The 20865-nt window shown below is 48.3% G+C and overlaps 1 protein-coding gene across 10 annotated transcripts in view; it reads left to right on the plus strand.

The window, feature by feature from the left end:
• Positions 1–20865, plus strand: part of SH3KBP1 (SH3 domain containing kinase binding protein 1) — a 330169-nt gene that overhangs the window by 265064 nt on the left and 44240 nt on the right. For all 10 annotated transcript variants that reach the window (XM_019431615.2, XM_019431614.2, XM_053891776.1 and 7 more), the window contains 3 exons: positions 8501–8552; positions 11330–11410; positions 14197–14356. In XM_019431615.2, coding sequence (XP_019287160.1) covers positions 8501–8552; positions 11330–11410; positions 14197–14356 — 293 coding nt within the window. The remainder of the gene's footprint in view (positions 1–8500; positions 8553–11329; positions 11411–14196; positions 14357–20865) is intronic.

The raw sequence follows: 20865 nt of genomic DNA on the forward strand, positions 1-20865 counted from the left end.
GTTAACTGTTAGGGTCTTTGTGTAATTATTGCTCTGTTATCGCAAGTGTGGGAAGGCTCCAGCTCAAACTGTGCTGTAATGATGGAAGCCTGACTCTGGTTCATCTTGCTTCGGCTGTCAAATCAACGCAGTTATCTTGATGTCTTTATGAGCTTCCCTGGGAATCCAAATGCATCTGAGAACTTTGATGATAGCCTTTAAAAGGAAATCTAATGCTTTATAAAATATAGTCGTAGAGACAAGCGGGCACAGAATGGCATAATCTTCATGTAATTTCTCATCTTTTTTCAGGATCTGCTCCCTGGCTGTTATGTTTTGTTTATTCATTCATCCACCATGTGTTTATTGGGTCCCTTCTCTTGGCCTGACCATCTTGCTGGTTGATGTGTGTACACACACTTCCTGCCTTTGTGGGCTTAGGGTCTGGCAACGGATCTGATGTTCAGGGCCACAGAGACCTGCCAGACCTTTCCAAAAGGACACTGAGGGTGGGCCTCTTCCAAGGAGTGGAGGGGAGAGGGCTGTCCTGACTGCCTGTTTGACCCTTCTCACCCATCTTTACAAGCCTGGTAAAAGGTGTTCGTGTCCTGAAGCATTTGGATGCCATGTCCTTCGTGGTGACTCCTCTCCCTGTGGCCAAGGAACCTTAGCAAGCATGCCGCCCTACTGGTTATTTATGACCTTCTTGGTTCTGATTGATATAGTATGATTTTGAAGGCTAAGGTAAAATCTGGATAATTCTTTTAACAAGTGGGCAAAGCCTGTGGTTGCCTGCATTGTGGCACCTTGCCTTACAGTTCCCGGTCCTATTTTAGTGAGGCAGCAAATACACCAGGTGAGAGAGATTCCATGGCATACTCTTCTAGAAGCTCTGCTCTGTTACATAAAGTATTAAGGGAAGACTTCTACCGAGAGAGTGAAGTTGTTGGTGAGGAGTAGACTCAGCTTGCTCGTTGAGGCATGCACGCTCTTTGCGGCCCCATGGGCATCTCGCCAACCTCAGACAAGCAGCCACCGTCTCTTTGATAGGTCTTTTAACCTTGTCCCTAAGAAGCAGAAAACTCAGTTGGGGGGAGCAATGGTCGTACCTGTCAGACAAAGTAATACGTGCAGCTGAGAAGTGATTGTGTGATGTGGCATTTAGCTTTTAGAAAATGTAAAGTCTTACATACTCTTTATCCCCTCCGGCCTATAAAACCAGCCAACGTGCTGTGCACTGGCCGTTACACCAGCCTTTATTGCCACACGCAGAGTACTGGTGAGCTGGTGACAGCGTGTCGGGAGCTGGGGGTGTTGTTTGCCGAGCCGAGCCGTGTGAAGATGATTGGAATCATTAACACAAATGCGCCGTGTGAATGACAGAGTCTGAAACATTCTGCCACCGGTTTCAGCACATGTCATCTTGTCTTGCCAGTGGCTGGGGTTGCAACCATTCACCCAGAAAAGAGGACGGTCTGGGATGATTAGGGTAGACGGCAGCAAACCCCATCTCTTCGGCAGCCGACCTCCTGAATCAGTAGGCATCGCGGAAGCATTCTGACGAGGCTGGCCCGTTGCTGCGGCGGTGTGGACCCAGGTGGTTACCACAGAGCCTTCTGGAATTTCCTGGAGGGCTTTCTTTCAGAGAGCGCTCGGCAGATTCTCTCTCACCGGGTGACAAACGCTTTGGGGCTTTCTCTCAAACTATTCCCTGTGGGGGGAGCACCCGCTGATCTCTTGGTGCATATTTTAGAGCAATTATGTAAGCTATTTATGAGAGAACCTAGATTCAATGGCTGTCTGTTTATTTTGAGACTTGACAGTAAAATTGAATATCAAAATGGAAAGATTAAATATGCTGAGAGCTCTATTGAAGCAATCAACGTACGTGCTCTGTCATCATCATTGAAGGAAAACGGGGAACTTGGGCTCTCAAGAACAGAGAACTTCTACTGTCATTAAAAAAATAGAATAGATAGTCTGAAAGATGTTTCTGAAAGATTGCTTTTTAAGAAGAAGTCTCAGGCTGCAGCACTTCAACAGAAGCTGTTCAGATCACCCAAAGAAAATGTTACTGTGCTAGTATACGTTGCCGTGGAGGACTCTTCTGAGTATATACCGTGTCAAGAACCAGAGTGCTGCGAAGGTTCCCAGAGGCATTTCCATAGCGAATGTTCTGCAGCGGAGGGTCTGCCTCTCAGGACCGCAGAAACCTTCCATCAAAGATTTCTAAAGATGCCTGTGGCTGTGATGCAGGCTCACCTTTGCCAACTCACAGAGACTTACCCAGTGAGCCGACTGCCAGCTTACTAATTGCAACAAGAACGGAAATGTCAGCCAGTCTGGAACGCATGGGCCCGCCTGCCCTGGGCATTTGCTCCCACTGGGCCTGGCTTTTTCGAAGCCAGATTGTACAGGAAACCACATGTACTTGGTGCTTTCTGGGAGAGCAAGGAAGGAAAGCAGGAGGAGCCAGTCGTTTGCAGGCATAGCTTGAGGCCCCCTCACGTGCCAGAGGGAAGGGGGTGCCCAGGCAGCTGTGTGCTGAATTCAGCTGAGCCCAGATGCTCTCTGCTAGTGCACTGCACCTTCGGCCTCAGCAGCTTTCCGTTCTTTTCTGTTCTCACAGCTGACCGGCCCCTTCTTGTTCATTGTCAGTCTGCAGACACATTGTGGTACAATCAAGTAGGTTTCCCACATTCCCAATCACAGTTGAGTACCAACCTTAAGATTGTTCTAGATTACTCAGCAGCTGCGTGGGGTCCAAACTTTTAGACGAAAGGAGGACTCTTCCTTCGTTTCGACAATGACTAATCCACTATAAGTGGATTTTGCCAGTGTAACTGTGACTACATTCTCTTTACCAAGTTCTTCGGAGGCCCCTGACTTTAGCCCCCATCATCTGACAACCCAGTTTATAAAACTGTCTCAGCCCAAATTTTCTTTGTTCCTAGTCATGTCCTTCAGCTTTTGAGAACCACTATTTCTAGTTTCTAAAGACGTCCGATGATATTTCCCCCAAATAGTCTTCCAAAAAGAAACAAATATGTGCTTCTAATAAACAGCATTGTAAAAAAAAAAATTCACCTACAGCCTTGTCTGTATATGTAGTTTCCTGGGTAATTTCACTTGCAGAGATGAGGATTGTCAAGGCATAGTGTCACCCAAGTAGGACCTAATGATGGTGCCCTAACTGAGCTTTGATCACGTGGGCTGGATGGCACGCCTTCTCCCTTCTCTGCTGGTACTTACCGCCCATACTCTCTCAGCTGAGAGCCTCATTCAGTGTATTTTTGCCTGAGATGATTCTCTGTCATCATTTGATCTGAAATGTCATCTCTTTGAGGCAGAGCCCATGTCTCAAGCTTCTCCTTCATGGGCCCGAAAGTGTGTGTCTTAGTTCAGTCCGCTATGACAGAATGCCATAGACTGGGTGGTTTATAAACAGAAACTTATTCCTCACAGTCTGGATGCTGGGAAGTCTAACATCAAGGTGCCAGCAGATTTAACATCTAGTGTAGGTCCACTTCTTATTTCATAGATGGCTGTTCTTGTTGTGACCTCATACGGCAGAAAAGGTAAGGGAATTCACTGGGGTCTCTTCTACAAGGACACTAATTCCATTTATGAGGGCACCATGCTCATGACCCAATCAGCCCCCAAAGGCAACACCTCAAAACACCACTACCTTGGGGATTAGGTTTCACCATATGAATAGGGGGTCCATTCAGTGGATGAACATTCAGTCCATAGCAGCATGCTTGGTATATGGTTGGCTTTCAGGAATCATTTGTCCTTTGGTCATGTGGTGACCAGGTGTACCTTCCCTTCCTTCAGTCTCTCCCCTTCTACTTCCTGCCCTCTCCTGTACTAGTATGAGAGAGGAGGAGGGGCAGGGAGAAGCCAGGTCCCTTGTCCGATTCCTCTTTCCAGACATAGGGGAGCTCAGGTCTTTCTATCTGGGTGTGAGGTCTGGCTATGGGCTTGAGGCATCACTTTTACAGTGGGTAGAGGGAGCAAAGGCATGAGCCATGGGGGTAAACTATGCGAGCATCTTGGGGAGAAGCCAAATACCGAAGCCTGGGTGACTACCCAATAGGCTGGCAGTCCAGCTGGGCCCAGCCAAGAGATGCAGGCCAGGAGACGAGGGATGCAGGCCACCAGACCAGAGGTTAAGTAGAGGAAAGTCAAGAGAGACACTGCCAAGAACAGGTTTTCATGGTGGCTCCTGCAGAGCTCCTGTGCTAGGGACTCTTTAAGGTGCAGAGGGGCACTCCTCTGAGCACAGCCCCAGCTGCACTCTTCAAAGATGTTGCCAAATCTATCAGGGACGGGGGAGGAAAGGGCAGAGTGGAGGCCTTTGACCATTTTTAAACCCATGAGTAATGCCCTGGTCAGGAACTGTCCATTTTTGTCCCCTCTCTAGCCTCACACAGACACTTCTAGAGAATTTAGCTGGATGCCTGGAAGAGGGCTTCCCAAGGCTCAAAATCAAGCTAAGATTTGCTTCCAGGATCTTACCATATTCATCTAACAAAGCCCCCCTAAAGGGCACCCAGCCATCAAGAGTACGCTTCTCTGGTTATTTTCAACAAACCACATGTGTGGGGCCAGAGCTCTGAAGGCAAGAGGCCAAGTGGCAAATCAAAATTCCTGCCGGAGGGGTGGGGCCAGTTGAGCTGATGAGCTCTTCGCCTGGGACTGGCCAGGCTTGCCAAACAGAGGGCAGAGTCAGCTCTGAAATCCATCAGCAGGAAGTAAAACTTGCCTTCCTGCTGTCTTCACTCCAGAACATTCAGATCTATTTCCTTCCTGGCGATAATGGTAAGCGATCAGATCTAGTTAATGCATCCTTTGAAGGATGGTGTTTGCTTCCGTGTCCAAGCCAGAGACTCTACACGGGCAGACGCACACGCAGGCACACGCAGGCCTGGACGCCCCGCATATGTGAAGACCGTGGAAAGCATTCTGCTCTCCTAGAAATCACAAAATGGTGGTTCAGTGATGAATTGCCTCAGTCTGGACATTGAGAGGTGTGAGTTCTGGACCTTCTTTGGCCATCACCTGGCTGTTGACACGGCCCCTGTAGGCCTCAGTTTTTTCAGCTCTGGAGGGGACCCTGGGATCACTCACAGCGCTAACATCCTCTGTTTTTAGCATCCATCTGCAAATTGAGCAGGCTGAAGCCACCTGAATTTGGATCTGGAGTGTTCTATTTTCACTACGGAGGGAGGGATAAAGAGAAGAAATAGAACAAGTGCCTCTAAAAATTCATGACTCAAAATACTCGCCCGAGTTGAAAGGGTGTCTCTGAGCACACACGTGCGGCGCTAATTGGTGCTGGTGAGCACGACGGAGAAAGCATCGGCCTTCTGCTTAACCTGGAGGCCCCTTCCGTCCTGTGTCCTTCATCCAGTCATGATCCGACATTTGGGGGAAAACCAACTGAGTGATGTGCTTACGTCTTTTTATCTGAGAATCAGGAGTGCCTGTGCTCAGGTTTTCACTGTCACATTTTGCTACAGCTTTTCCCCAGTCTGCCTTCTCGGTTCTCACTGCCGTGTCTTGTGTTGCATTTAAAGCGGAAATTCACTGTAGGCTCACGTGCAATCTTCTTTTAATCATTTGGGGGGGGGGCAGCCCAGAGCTACATGGAACCCTGGCCCTGGTTTTGGTTTCGAATTACCTTAAAAGACCTCGTATTTGAAAACGTGGCATCATTTCTCATCTCAGAAGGCAGGAAGGCTAAGTTTGATGGAATCAGAGAGTGAAGTCAAGTCAAAAGGAAAAAAACCAGATAGCCTGTAGACCCACGCCGCTAATAAGCAAAGCTGGCCCCCAGCCAGCGCTGCTCAAGCCTGGGGGATGCAAGACAGTCACAGACTGTTACGTCCTTTCCAAACTGCCCCCGCCTGCCTCCACTAGTGCCAGGGGCTCCTCACAAAACCTCACACCTCAGCCTCCTTCCTCTGCTACCGTCAAGCACACACTTACCATGACCACACTTGTCACACGCTGTCTGTTAGCCTGACACATCCCGTCCTCTCTCTCCGTGCCCCTCTGCTCTGCCCTGTCACGCTTCATGTGTCTGCTCCATGCCAAATCTGACACAACACTAAGGGATTTTTTTTTTTTTTTTTTGCACAGTAATCTTGGAAAACATGATCACTTGTGATTGTTTTTTTTTATTTGGGGCCCTGTGGTCTGAGGCAAGGTCGCTGGGGGAACAGCCTCGGCAAGAGGAGGCTCATGTGAACTTGGTTATAAAAATTTTCAAACGAGCAGGAAGTGAGCAAGACATCCACTGGGTAGGCATCTTTGGGGCTTGGCTGGAAAGAACTAGGCCACAGGGTGTTGGCCGTTCTGTGAATAAGAAATTACTCTGATCCTGAGGTAGAGGAAGGTTAGTTGGCAGAGTTTCAACAATAACTTCATTAGATAAACACACATCTGTCCCCAGTCTAATTTATACAAGCGCAGAGAAGGGAGGCAGAAAAAGGAAGAAATTGGGGTGGAGAGCTGGGCAGACAGACGGGAAAGGGCCTTCTGTCGGCAGACAGCCTGGCCTGTATGCGGGGGGAGGTGGCCCTTAGAGCATCTTTCTTTCTCTTTTTTTATAAGGAAGTTTGTCTGTACTCATATAGACAGTACCGAAAAATATTAAGAAGGAAACACGCACGCACCCACACTCCCGTAATCCTACACTAGTCAGATACCACGCGATTAATTTATTCCTTTGCAGTCTTTTTCTCTTTCTGTCCATTTTGTAACATAGTTGATTTGCGCTCATACTATGGCTGCAGTTTGGTACTTGTTTGTTTCCAACTTTCACATACTACAGTTCCCTTTGCTTTTTCTTACACACCGTGTCCGGTATTTGGCCATGTGGTGCTTTGTCTAGTGGATGTGCTCTGGCAAGGCGGGTCCCTCACAGTGGTTAAGAGCACGCCTGTGGGTCAGACAGCATGGGGCTACTCCCCCAGCCCCCCACTTGTTTAAAAGCCTGGTGACTTTGGGAAGCGGCTTCATCTCTTTAAGCCTCAATTATTTCATCTGCAAAATGGGCATAATAATACCACTACTTACAGAGTTGTCAAAAAGATTCAACAGGGCAGTGCTTACTGATGCCCTCTGTTTATGAAACCACCTCCTCTCAGGAGGGAGGTAGTATTATTGTCATTTTACAGATGAGAAGGTTTAGCTAGGTGAGTTCACTTGCCCGGTGTCCACGGCTAAGAATTGAAAGAGCCAGGATTTGTAATCAGTCGGGCTCTGAAGCCCCACCCCTCAGCCACCATGCTACGCTACGTACTAGAAGTAACTTGGCCGAGTCACCCAGCTACTAAAGAGCAGAGGTGAAATGTCACGGAATCCGGAGCCTACATGCTATGATGCCTCCTGAAAAAGTTCCTTATTGGTCTCATATTCCCCAGGTTTTACTTGACATCATTTTTTTTTCTGGTGCCCTAGTACAATAGCAGGCACTGATGGGCACCGGTAGGTAGGGGCCCGGGACTGATGGGGGCTTTTACTGGTCCCTGCAGTGATATCACAGTGGTATATTTTCAGAGTGCAGGAGAGAGTTTGTTGGAACTGTTTAAAAAATCATTGATATGTGATGCCCAGAGAGGGTCTGTAGAAGCATCAGCAGCAACTTGGATCATATTCTCAAATCTTCCCTGTTTCCATCTTTTCTTAATGAAGTCGATGTTGAAATGGTTCTCTTCTCGCCTCTGGATCCCCTCTCTAAGAATGGTGTCCAAGAATTGTGCCCTAGATGAATTCTTGGCCCCTGAATCATTTGCCAAGTCCAGCCTGACCATCTTTCTCCTACAGTCGATCCTGGGTGAGCGAGGAGATGCCCTGGAAGGGGTTCAGGGATGGATGCCACTGATTGCATTGCTACCTCGTCACCTACAGAGTGACAGGTTGTGAGAGAAAAACAAATCTCAGCCAAAAAAAAAAAAAGCTCCATTCCAGTTTCCAGGGTACATCTGTTCTGGGGGGGGGGGGGCGCCTCTCAAAAGGCCTGCCAGCCTTGGGGTCAGAAGGCACTGAAGGTTTAGAACCGTACCCAGCCCCTCGGCCTGCATTTGCTGAAGGTCCCACATCCGGAGCAGATCTGATTTCGAGCTGTCCCAGTGACTCCTCTGAATCACTTGGTTATTCAGCAGATTAAATCTTAATTGCAAATGCGGTTTCAGCGTAGGAGGACCATTGTGCTTGCTGGTTTCAGGCCATTTTTGCTGAGCCGTGCTTTTCCAGAAGGCTGTTACAAATTTAGAAAGGGGGAAATGGTATTTCATTTGTCCATCAGAGTTTTGTTTTGCAGACCGAATTTATTTTAGTGTTGGTTTAAAGGTGCCAAAACCTGACATCCCTGGAGAGAAAATGGCTCAATTTTTTGGAGAGCTTCTCTGGTCTGTCCAAACTGCATCTAGAAAACAATGTCTGAGGTCCTTATGTGACAGGCCAGGCTTGCCGACAATCTTATGTGTTATCATTTTGATTGATTTTTCAGAGACCCAAGAAGCCACCTCCTCCATCCGCTCCTGTCATCAAGCAAGGGGCAGGTAATGTACTTCCGTTCTGTCGACACGTGTGTCTGTCTGTGTGTATTTACAGCGCCCTTGGTAGAGCTCAAGATTCTTAGTTTCAAATGCTACAGATTACCAAACTGGGAAGTTGCCAGTTGGTCTCAATGGGCAGATTTGAAATATGCTGCCGTTTTTCCTAAAAAAAGAAACATCTTTAAAAATGCATCCCCGGTACAGTGAAAAAATGCAGCCTCCCAAAGAGAATCACCAGGAAGACTTTATTTTGGTGTAAACCATTTTTTTTTATTTCTTTGTATTTCTAATCAACTGCTTTTTTTAATGTTTTTTTTTTAATTTGTTTTTGAAAGAGAGAGGTAGAGGGAGAGAGAGAGGGAGACAGAGAATCCCAAGTAGGCTCTGTGCTGTCAGCACAGAGCCCAATGAGGGGCTCGAACTCATGAACCCTGAGATCATGACCTGAGCCGAAATCGGGAGTCGGACACTTAACTCACTGAGCCACCCAGGCATCCTAATCAGCTGCTTTTGACGAAATAAAAACTTAATTGTCCTGCTTTGCCCGTGCCCTCCTGATCTCGAGGATCAGCTTAGGGAGGATTGCTTCCCACGGGTCGTAGCCTCACCATGCATGTCCCATGTGGTTAAGCATAGTCAGTACTTACTTCACGTACCCAGCCTCAGGAAAAATGTTATTCTAGCAATAAATGCTTTTCCTCATAATTCTTCTTTAGTCTTGAAAAGAGTCCAATTCACTTTTTCTGTGTAATTCAGATACTAAGGTTGAATAATATAGGAAGACGTGATGTTGTTGGACATTTGATAACTCGTTGCACACAGGGTTCTCATACATAAAAGTGATCATTCATATTTCCCAACAGAACTCCTCTTTATAATTATTAAGAACTAATTATGGGGAGAAATCCCTCCATGAATAACTAGTTAAGTGGCATTTAAAAAAATTAACAACTAAAACAGAGGAAGAGTAGGGGTATTTTTAGTTCTGCACATTAATAACTGTGATATTTCTATAGCATTTGAAGTATGAATAAATTTCCAGGTTGGTTTATTCACAGATTTATTAAGGAGTGATTTTTTTTCAAGTTCTTTTGGTCTACCCAGTTGGTGGTGGGAGGGGGGATCAGCTTGACCCCAAATTCCTTTCCCATTCCTTTAGCATAGTTGAGAATTACAGAGATTAAGCCCTGAAATGAGGTGTTAATTATATCTCCTGCTCCGCCCCCATCCTCGTTTGCATTGAGCAGTTTAATTTTGCCACCTAGTGGTTCACACCGGATCAATATTTTTTTTTGTTTTGAAATTAAAGCTGGCTGTTGATTTGCTTTTCTCTAAAGACCCTTCTCCTAGAGGCCTTGGTGATGCAGTACAGACCAAGGAGATGAGCTGAGTGGCCCAAGGCTCAAGCAGCCTAGAATGTAACCAGGATTGGATTCTTCGTGGTAGTGGGATTGTCCGTTCCTCCTGTGTCTCTAGGAATGATAATAAACTTCTTCGTTCTCATTAGAAGCCTAGATTGTAGCATGATAGGCAAATTCTTTTCCTTTTAAAGCAGTTTTACCAAAGGTTATGCTGGATCTCTTTAGCTATTTTCCAAGTGTTCTTATGCACCTGAGGCCACAGGCACTGCTCAAGACCCCAGGCGCGGGAACAGCTGGAGTCTGCATGGCCACATGCGTGCGCTTGGGGAAATGTAATATGTAATATTTGAGGGATTCAGGCACAGATAGAAAGGACTGAGGGAGAATCGCGTATCTTCTCTGCACATGCCTCCACTTGAAAATGTGCTCTAGTTCTGTTGCTGCATAGCGAACCGTCCCAAATCTGCTGGCAGAAGACGACGATCTTCTTATGTCCGAGGACTCTGGGGTCAGGAATTTGAACAGGACACGACCGGGACATCTCGTCTCTCTGCTCCTTGACGTTTGGGACCTCAGCTGGGAATGCTGGGCCAGCTGCGGCTGGAGGACCCACTTTGGAGATGGCTGGTTCGCTCTCATGTGTGGCTCCCCTCGGCAGGAGTAGCTGGAGGGCTGGGCTCAGTGGGGGCTGTAGGCCAGAGTGTCCACACATGGCTTCTTCAGCGGGCCTCGGGGTTGTTGACTTCTCACATGGAGGTTCAGCAGTCCGGCGAATGAGCTACATGGTCTTTTGTAACACAGACTTGGAAATTACATGGTATCGTATCGGCCACTGGTTGGAGCAGTCACAAGCCTACCCACATCCCAGATAAGGGGACACAGGCCTCACCTCTTAATGGGAGGAGTGGCAGACGATTCGAGGCCATGTTTTAAAACTGCTATCACGTGGAATCCAGGTCCCTGTGAAACTTCTTTTTATTTGTAGAGCAAAAGCCATTGACCCATCATTTGCATATTTTGATGGATGACTTGTTTATACACATTTTCCACCCACACCCCGTGATTTCCTGTGACTGTTTTGATGCCTACGGAAGTCACATTTAAATATCAGAAAATATTCATGGTGTTCTTGTAAATTAAGGATGTATACGCAAGCAAACTTTTTTTTTTATTAAATATAATTTATTGTCAAGTTGGTTTCCGTACAACACCCAGTAGGCAGGCAAACTTAATTACACAGGCCGGAAATGGCTTCTGCCGTCTCTAAGCAGCTTGTGTTTGCCAGGTAACACCAGCTCTCCTCTTAGGGGGAAAAAGTCTATTGACTTTGCTCTACCTGATAAATATTTAAAATGCTGGTGTGTCTAATAAATGGATAGAGAAAACATGCTCTGATCACTGCAATCCTTTCCCCCTTAGGTACCACTGAGAGAAAACATGAAATTAAAAAAATACCTCCTGAAAGACCAGAAACACTTCCAAACAGAACCGAAGAAAAAGGTAGGAAATCAAGTCTTCGTTGGCACCGATAGAACAGCGAGAGCCAAAGCTGTCGGTCCTGGGCTAGTCCAGATTACCCACAGAGTTTGTTTTTTGGGGGGGGAATATGGTGATTATGGTTTTATTCTGGTTGCTTTTAAATACCCCATCTCTGAGGGAATAGGAGAGAGGGTTATGTGGTGCTCCTTTGGGCCAGAATTCCTCGTCAAATGAAAAACAACCAGCCCGGTCACTGGACACATTGGGCTGTTTCCATCCCGGTCTTTCTGCCGTCACCGCCCTCCCTACACCAGCAGCATCCTGAAGTCAAGGTGCTGACTGGAAGTTTCTTGAGCGCCTGGATGTATCAGCCAGTTTCCATCCCGCTGTCTCCGGGCCTAGTGCCCCAGGAGAAACTCCCATCCAGACAAACGAAAGCTGTCATCCCCCCATCACTGCTGGACCTTTGACTCTTGCTACTGTGTCACAGACACGTGTCCTCGGTCAAGAATGCTGGCGGTGGGGGGGCGCGGCAAACGGGGAGCAGCAGCGCAGTGCCCACAGTCCCCTGAAGGCGGTCAGGACTGTCCTTTGAAGGGAAGTAGCTTCACCCGCCTCACACGGTTTTACACATGTGTTTGACTCCTGCCGTTCTCAGTGTGTCTCCCAAAGAAATCTGCACACTGTGGGGGGCTCGTTTTGTTAGGTGTCCGCGATGTGATTGATCACACATTTTATGGGAAAAGTGCTGTGCTGTTATGAGCAGGAGGTGGAGCAAATTCCATTTTAAAAAGCAGCTGTTTGTAAGTCACAAGAGCGATGCTGAATTAATGAACGTGATTATTTGGAGGTGTTCCTGGGTGGCCTCACAAAATTTTATTGTGAAATTTAATATTTTATATCAGTCTGCCAGAAGCTTTACCAACAGTGACAGCCCTTAAGAAGTTACACCTCCTTCTTTCACAGGGAACACTTGAAATTTGAGTTGTGAAACCTCATTGTGAAGGCCAGGTCTGTGTCCCAGATCAGTGAAAAAACAGCCCTGTGTGTGTATCACATGAATAGCCCTTTGGTCAAAGTGTGTGCTGTGACGTAACCAGACACTGCCCCCCCCCCCCCCGTCCATCCCCATGGGCACGTGATGAGTTTCTGGCTCTGTGACAAGGACACTTCCTGCTCTGTTCCACGCTGACCACCTTAAGGACTTGGCTTACATGTGAAAAACTGCCCTAGTTGGCTGGCCGAGTGGCCACACACTTCTGGTTCCTTCCACTCCTATGGTTCCTTGTTCCGTGCCACGGTGAGTCAGGAAGGCAGAAACCCTGGTCAAAAGCAACAGGGAAGCCAGAGAGCCAGCCCCACCCTGAGGCTTGGACTTCCTGTTAGGTGGGCACAAACCCCCCCTCCCATTTGTTCTGCAGGCTGCTGGAGGCCCCCCTGTCCCCCCCCCCAGCAGGAGGAATCCCCCCTCCTTTGCATTTCAACCAGGCCCTTCTTCCTCTGGTCCCCACGAGCAGTAAATGAGTTCACAGCATTTGGGGACAGAGCATAGTCCCCTACTAACGTGTGGGGATGAGCACAGTGATACGTGTGGAGTAGCTGGTGGGCTTTTTAAAGCTTTGCCAATCAGACTGGGCACCAGAACAGTATGAGTTTGTGTTTGCATGGAAAACGTGTTCAGGCTTGCCACTTAGCAGCGAACATAGGGAACCTGCCTGTCCTCCAGTGGGTGGCCCTCTGAAGTTCCATCTTTATAAGGAAGAATATGGATGCGTGCTTTTTATTTTTAGTTGTGTTTTTTTTTTGGGGGGGGGGCACAAGTGAGCTAGGGGCAGAGAAAGAGAGAGAGAATCCCACAAGGAACAGAGAGAGAGGGAGGGAGAGAGAGAGAAGCTGGGCTCACCAGAAGCGGGGCTCGTGTTTTACCCTAAGCGGGGCTCGTGCTCACCCGATGCGGGACTCAGACTCACAAACCGTGAGATCGTGACCTGAGCCAAAGTCAGATGCTTAATGACTGAGCTGCCCAGGCACCCGGATGCGTGCTTCTTACACCACACACAGGGCAAGGCTAACTGGGGACACGAAGCTCGTCCGTCATGCTGTACTCGCTTGGCCGCCACATCTGACTTTAACTTCATTTTAGTAGCTCTGACTCCAAAAACCCTCCGTAAAACCCCAGTTTACCTTCCAAGTTTGAACCGTGCACAAAAAGGATCCGGAATTAGTTCCTTGTTCCTGGAAATGCCCCCCATTTTATTGGCTCATGGTCCTTTACACAGACTGACCTGAGAGGCGTCGGGCCTCTTCCCTCCCCACACCCAGCAGGTCCTGAGTTTTACCAAACTCACCAACCATTTGCTGAGCAGTCTGCCTTGCTGGGCTCAGGTGAGGGAGCAGGGAAGTCTGCCTCTGAGGGTGGGTTCTGCTGCCGAGAAGGGAGCCCAGGCCTGATGAGTGGGCCTGCGGAAGGATGAGTAGGACCTCACCGCGGGTGGGCAGTGGCCAGAAGGGCCCTCCAGGCAGAGGCCAGCGTGAGCAAAGGCGATCTGTGGGCTGCAGCTGCACGGGCTTTTTCTCACATGACAGAGAATAAATGATGCTCTAAAAATAAGTAAATAAATTTAAAAAATTTTAAAAGATGCTCTTTCACCTTCTACCTTCACAAGTAGCATCAGTGGTTGTTTTTTTTTTTGTTTTTTTTTTTTTTTTTTTTTTTTAGAGAGGGAAACGCACAATCTGCCCCTATGTACTGTCACTTACGCTAGGTCTCTCTGTCTTCTTTATGCTTTTTAAACGATGACTTAAAGAAAGACCAGAGAGAGAGCCAAAACTGGATTTACAGAAGCCTTCCGTTCCTGCCATCCCGCCAAAAAAGCCCCGGCCACCCAAGACCAATTCTCTCAGCAGACCGGGTGCGCTGCCCCCCAGGAGGCCTGAACGACCAGTGGGTCCCCTGACCCACAGCAGGTACTGCTCCGCTCTTGCCGCTGGGGGCGGGTGAGGGGGCAGGTGAGGGTTGGCGGCGGGACCCAGGAGAGGGGCCTTGAGTGTGGCCAGCTGAGGGAGGGGGGGATAAAGCTGCCCACCCTGTAGCAAAGCCATCTGCAAACTCCGGCTACTTCTGTCCTTGCTCCTGTGCTTGGGCAGCAGTGGGTGTGAGGCCGGGACACACAGCGTGGGTTTTAGGGTTCGCAGGTGGGGAATCAGGTATCTGGCAGGCAGGCCCTGCTCAAATGCAGGGATTTTTCCCTGTTCTTCTTCTTTTCTTTCTTTAGAGAGATTTTTTTTTTTTTAGTTTTGTTATTCATTTTGAGAGAGAGAGAGAACGAGCAGGGGAGAAGCAGAGAGAGAGAGAAAGAGAGAGAGAGAGAATCCCAAGCATGGGGCTCGAACCCACAAATCATGAGATCATGACCTGAGTTGAAATCAAGAGTCGGACGCTTAACTGACTGAGCCACCCAGGTGCCCCTTCCCTGTGCTTCTTTAGAGCAAGCCAGCTGCCCTTCAGACTGGATGTCCCGCTGGCCTCAGGTGTGCATATCTCACTGGGGGCTCCGTCCCCTGACCCTCTCCCTGCTCTCTGGTGCCTCTTTCCACATCCCCAGGCTCCCTCTGCCTTTGACTGCACAGCCCTTTTGTGGAACCAAGGACCCGGCCTGGCAAATATTGTCTTAGTGTACGTGTCTCCAAACTATGAGACCATCAAAGGCAAGGCACACGTGTCGTTCAGGCCTGAGTTCCGAGATATGCCTGGCACAACTCAAATTTGTTCACTGGCTGGCGGGACGCACATGTCAGTGATGAGGAGTCACAGTTGGACTTTGTTCTTCCAGACCTGAGATGCTCATCACAGAGCAAAGAAGCGTCGTGTTCTCTGCACAAGTTAGTTGCCGGAACTTTCCACTATTACATGTGTATTTTATGTGTTGGTGTCCTATACCCGAGCAAGCTCGCGGCCTGGAGGTCTTACCTGTCAGCACACAGGTTTTGTTCTTTTGAGTTAAGTTTGCATGGTGAGAGCCACATGGGGCCTCAGCGCCCTTGCCTTGGAGTCATGCAGGCCTCCAGGTTTGCATCTCACCTCACCTCATAGGCATGTGAGCCTCAGCATGTCACTGCCCCGCTCACCTCACTTTTCCATCTGTAAATTAAGGAGGATAATGGGATGCACCCAAAAGGATGGACCAAGATAATTTCCAAGTGTGTGGCCCCATCCTTGTATCTCAGTGTTAGTTTCATTGTCATGCTTATTTTTTTAAGGTTTTATTAAGTCATCTCTTTACCCAACATGGGACTCAAACTGACAACCCGAAGATCAAGAGTCACACGCTCCACTGATTGAGCCAGCCAAGTGGCCCTTGTTGTCATTCTTATTATTGCATGTCGAACTGGGTGTATAAATGCAGTGACACAAGAACAGCTAATTTACCTTCTTTAAATTTTTAATGTTTATTTATTTTTGAGAGAGAGAGGCGGAGAGGCAGAGAGAGAGACACACACAGAATTAGAAGCAGGCCCCAGGCCCTGAGCTGTCAGCACAGAGCCTGACGCGGGGCTCGAACTCACGAACTGCGAAGTCATGACCTGAGCCGAAGTCGGGTGCTTAACCGACTGAGCCACCCAGGCACCCCGCTCATTTACTTCTTAGTAAAAAATTTTTTAATTATGGTAAATACACATAACATAAAATTTATCATCATAACCATTTGTGACATTAAGGACATCACATTGTTGTGCAACCACTGTCATCCATTCGTAGACCTCTTTTCATCTTACCAAACTGAAACTCTGGACCCATTAAATGCTAACTCCCCTTCCTCCTCCCCCAGCCCCTGCCGACCACCATTGTACAGTAGACCTTTGAACACACAGGGTAGGGGCACTAACCCCCATGTAGTTGAAAAGTATAATTTTTGACTCTACAAAAACATAACCACTAGTAGCCTACTGTTGACTGGAAGCTTTACCAATAATGTAAAGAGTCGATTAACACATAGTTTATATGTTTTGTATTATAGACTTTATTCTTACAATAAAGTAAGCTAGAGAAAAGAAAACATTAAGTAAATCATAAGGAAGAGAAAATACATTCATAGTACTGGCCTGCATTCATTGAAAAAAATCCACGTGTCAGTGGCTCCACCCAGTTTAAACCAGTGTTGTTCAAGAGTCAACTGTATTTTCTATCTCTGTGGATTTGACTCCTCTAGATGCCTCATGTAAGTGGAATCCTAGAGCATTTGTCTTTCTGTGACTGGCTTATTTCACTTAGCCTGATGGCCCCAAGGTTCATCCATGTGGTAGCATGACTCATTTACTCTTAATAAGAACAACAATATATTGCCCCAGTACAGAGGCGGGTAGCCATGTGAGTGGTTGAGAAATGTCAGAATCCCTGCCGGCCATGGTGGATGCACGTAAGCGCACCTGCGGTGCGGTGTGAACACACAGCCGGTCATCTCAGTGCGGGCGAGCCTCTCGGAGTGGCAGCTGCTTCCCCTGTGTTGTTCGGCAGGCATCTCCCAAGGTCCAAACAACTGCCACTATAGGGTGGCCCGTGGGGAAACCGATGAGACCAGGGCCACCATTGAGTTGGTCAGGCCTTACCTGTTGTGCCCTCTTCTCCTGACTGATAGAAGGCTGTTTGCACATGTGCACGACGGGGCCACTTGACAGCCTCAGTGACCTTAGCTTGGGCCTCTTCAGTAGCATGGTTGGCCCAGAAGCCAGCACTCCAGAAGAAAAATGTTGTGTAAACCTAAGTGCTTCTGAAGAGAATACAGGCTATGCAAACAGGGAATGGAGAGCAAAGGTTGTACATTGCTTTGTGGCGGGTGAAAGGGGAAAAGAGGGCACGTTCTGCCAAACTCTCTTAGTCTGCCAGGGACTACACACATTTCCCTGAGGTCAGTAACAATTTCCATAATATTCTTGCTGTTCTCTCTCATGATCTGATCTGAAGAGAAGGACAATTCCAATGGCTTCTTTGCCTTGGAAGGTTGCCGTCACCCGTCTCGTTGTGGGATAGGTGCAGGCTTTGTGAGCCATCAATTAGACCTGGTTCCGTTAGTTCCGCCATGGACCTGAATGCAAGGGAGAAGCAAATTATAACTGCTGACCTTCTGGGCTCACAGAAGCCCCCCTCGCTTCTTGCCTCTCCCTCGCTCTTCTCTGCCTCCAGCTCGCGCGTCTTCTGCTTGTCCATTAGAAGTACGGATCGCCAGGGAAGATGCGTGAGGAGGGCTCCATACAGAAGCCAGTGGGAAATGTAACTGTTCACATCTGCGACCTCCCACTCACCCTGTGGTGGCCCAGCCCCCAGGGCACTGGGTCTGCAGAAAGAGGACAAGGGAGGAGAGCCCCTGGCTTCCTGCCTGACAGTCCTAGGAAATGGCAGATCGAGGCAAGGCTGGGAACGTTTGGGGAGCCAGTACCTGCTTTGGCCTCTTGCTCAGCCAGTTGAAGTGAGGACAGTGCCTGCCCTAACTTGGCGATTCTCAAATTTGAGCATGGGTCAGAGTCACCTGGAGACCTTGTTCCAACAGATCGCTGGGCCCCACCCCCATGGTCGCTGACTTGGTAGGTCTGGGGTGGGCCTGGGAATTTACATTTTCAACAAGCTCCCAGGTCGTAATCTGCAAGCTTCTGGCCCACATTCATTCACCCTGTGAGAATCCCTCCTCTAGATTCTCCCACGTTTTTGACAGTTCCCTACCCTTTCCTGGCTACCTCTCATGCACCTGTTAACGCTCCCCGAATTCAGAGCCCAGTTAGCACACCCAGCTTCTGGAAGCCTTCCCTTATTTCTCGTGATTGCTCTGTCTCCCAAATGCCTGACACCCCATGTTTCGCCTAGTGTGGGGCCCCATGCTGTGCACTTGGGATGCTCACACCCGCGGACTCCTTTACCAGATTTAAAGCAGATCAAGAGTGTGTTTTGTCATCTCCACATGCTTTACAGGGTTGAGCATATGGTAGTGGCTCATTTAACACACTTGTTGAATGCCACGGTTCCCACAAAGGGAGGGACGTGCCAGTGCTTACATTTTGTTCACTTTTGCCTCTCCCGTCATCCTTCCCAGGCCCTGTACAAGCTCTGTGGTGTGTGTGTCTCATGTTCTGAGTCACCCAGTGTGCCATGGATTTCAGCTTTAAGCAATTTAAGAAGATCAAAGAAAGGCTTATTGTCTCTCAGTACCTCGTGCACTTCATATTTTTTGCTAAGCAGGTACATTGGACAACCAACCCTTATGTTGGTTTATGAACTTGTTTTGTTCTGCCCGATTAGTTGAGGTAGGAATGTCAACACCGTTCAAACTGTTTTGTGTCAGTGATCCTCTGGAGAAAAGGCACTGTCTGCTGTGTAAACCCAAATCCTCTCTAGGATTTCCCTGACTACATGGATGGACAGAAAGGTGAACACACGGACACACAGTCATCATTTGCCATCCTTATAGGGAGCTAGGCATTGCCCCTCTCGCTGGAGTGTCTGGGCTCACACTTGCTCTCACCAGCCAGAAAGCTTGCTGCCAAATGTGGCTTCCAGAAGAGATTGGTTTCTTTCCATTTAAACAGGAAGTAGTATCTTTCAGGATAAAGGAATACATAAGTTTAGGAAGAGGGGAGTCATTTTTAGATACATTCGCGTAACAGCAATGTATTGAGGGGCCCCTGCGTGCAAGGCGCTGTTCTGGATCTCAGTGATGCTGGGGCTCAGCTATAGATCAGTTTCCGGGAATCACATCTAGGAGAACTAGAGTGACACCTGGGCACAGTTTTGTGTCCAGTCTGAGCAAGTGGAAGCATGCCATTAAGGTACTTACCCATTGGTAAGAATATTCTTCCAATTTCCGGGAAGTAAGTGAAGATGGAATTTTAACAGGGGGGGGAAAAAAAAGACTTTTTTCCAAAAAATAAAATTTAGTACCAGAGTTGATTTAAAAATTGAATGATAAGAGATTCTACTAGGCCCTAAGTGCCTCCTTTGTTTGAAAGTCTGTGCCTTGGGGGTGCCTTCGTTATTATTTCACAGTGTGCGAAGACAGAGTCTGCTGGTCTTACCCAGCCCACCATGTATCTAATGTGGGGGGCGGTGGGCAACGAACATTCTGTCCGCCACATTTTCACACTTGAGAAGACGGAGGCTCAAGAGTATAGAGCCTACTCACTTGTTTTGATATTTTATCATAAAAAGATTTCAGTTGACAGAATATACCCAAACCTTTTTGTATGTGTGTGTACACATACACACGAACCTGTCACACTGTATGTCCCGTAACATGTATTACCGATGTACCAAATGTGGGTTCAGAAACCTCTGTGAAAGGAGGTGCTGGAACTTGGGAGAAGGGTCCAAAAGAAAATACAGGACAAATCCAAGGAAATGCTGGAGAAAAGCAGGTTGCTCTGAGCTCAAGTGATTATTCTGTGCAGCAGAGGCAGCACGCCAGAAACCTGAGGGGCAGGGCAGGTGTGTGCCTTCAAAAGTAAATAAACCCAACAGGGAAAGAGGTAGAAGCAGGCTAGAACAGGTTTGTTAGTCCTTGCAAACATAGATACCCTAATTTGTGGTATTTTTTCATTTTCTTCCCAAAGAGCGGGGAAGCTGGAGCAGGACCTTTGTTCTGAGTTGCAGGGGAATCCTGCCCGTTGTCTGCTACAGCACATCCAGCACAGAGCAGCGTGTGCTCTCCATGTAGACGGGGCAGGTGACTGGCAGGGCGGGGACAGCGAGGCCGGTGTTCCAGGGGCCGTGAGTGGTAGACAGGGGGCCCGGGTGGAGAGGAAGGAAGTGAAGCTGAAAGGCATAAGGAGGAGGTGAGGTGAGCAAGCATAGAGTGAGAAGAACCGATGGCTAGGAGAATGGCAGATGCTGGTCAGAGAGGGGAGGCGTGTGCTCATCACTTCACAGGTGGAGTAGGTCTGAAGATGAACCTATCCACAGAGAGAGGGGCCGTGAATCTGGGTGACTGAAGATGAATGAAGGTCATAAGAACTGAAGGGACCGGGGGAAGGAGGGGCTGGCATTGGGGATGGATTGCCCATGTGGCTGTCATAGGCTCAGGAAGATGGCAAGAGCCAAAGTGAGGGGAGGCTGATGTTCTAGAAGCCAGTGCCCTCCCCCATGGATGTTAGTGTGTTCTGGCAGTTGAAGACATTCAGTGATAAGAAAGATTCCACGGTCAGGCTGGTACCAAGCCATTCAGAGAGGAGACCTCAGATGTGGGGGAGTTGGTACCGTGGCTCACGCATCCCGGAGGGCACACCTGACTTCAGATGTGGAAGCCTGTGTCGGAGGAGGGATCTCAGTGAGAAGGTGGGCATCTCGGTCTTGGACACCAGGCTGTGGGCAGGAGACCCGGTGACTTCCCAGACCTGTGCCGCCCAGAGATGGCTGTTGCTTTAAATGTAAACCCATGAGGTACTTTTCCTGTGAAAGGCTGGAGGCCCTACTATGAAGATGAAACACCGGTTCC

This window comes from Panthera pardus, unplaced genomic scaffold (assembly GCF_024362965.1).
Source record: "Panthera pardus isolate Hobbes unplaced genomic scaffold, ASM2436296v1 HiC_scaffold_27, whole genome shotgun sequence".
Lineage (NCBI taxonomy): Eukaryota > Metazoa > Chordata > Mammalia > Carnivora > Felidae > Panthera > Panthera pardus.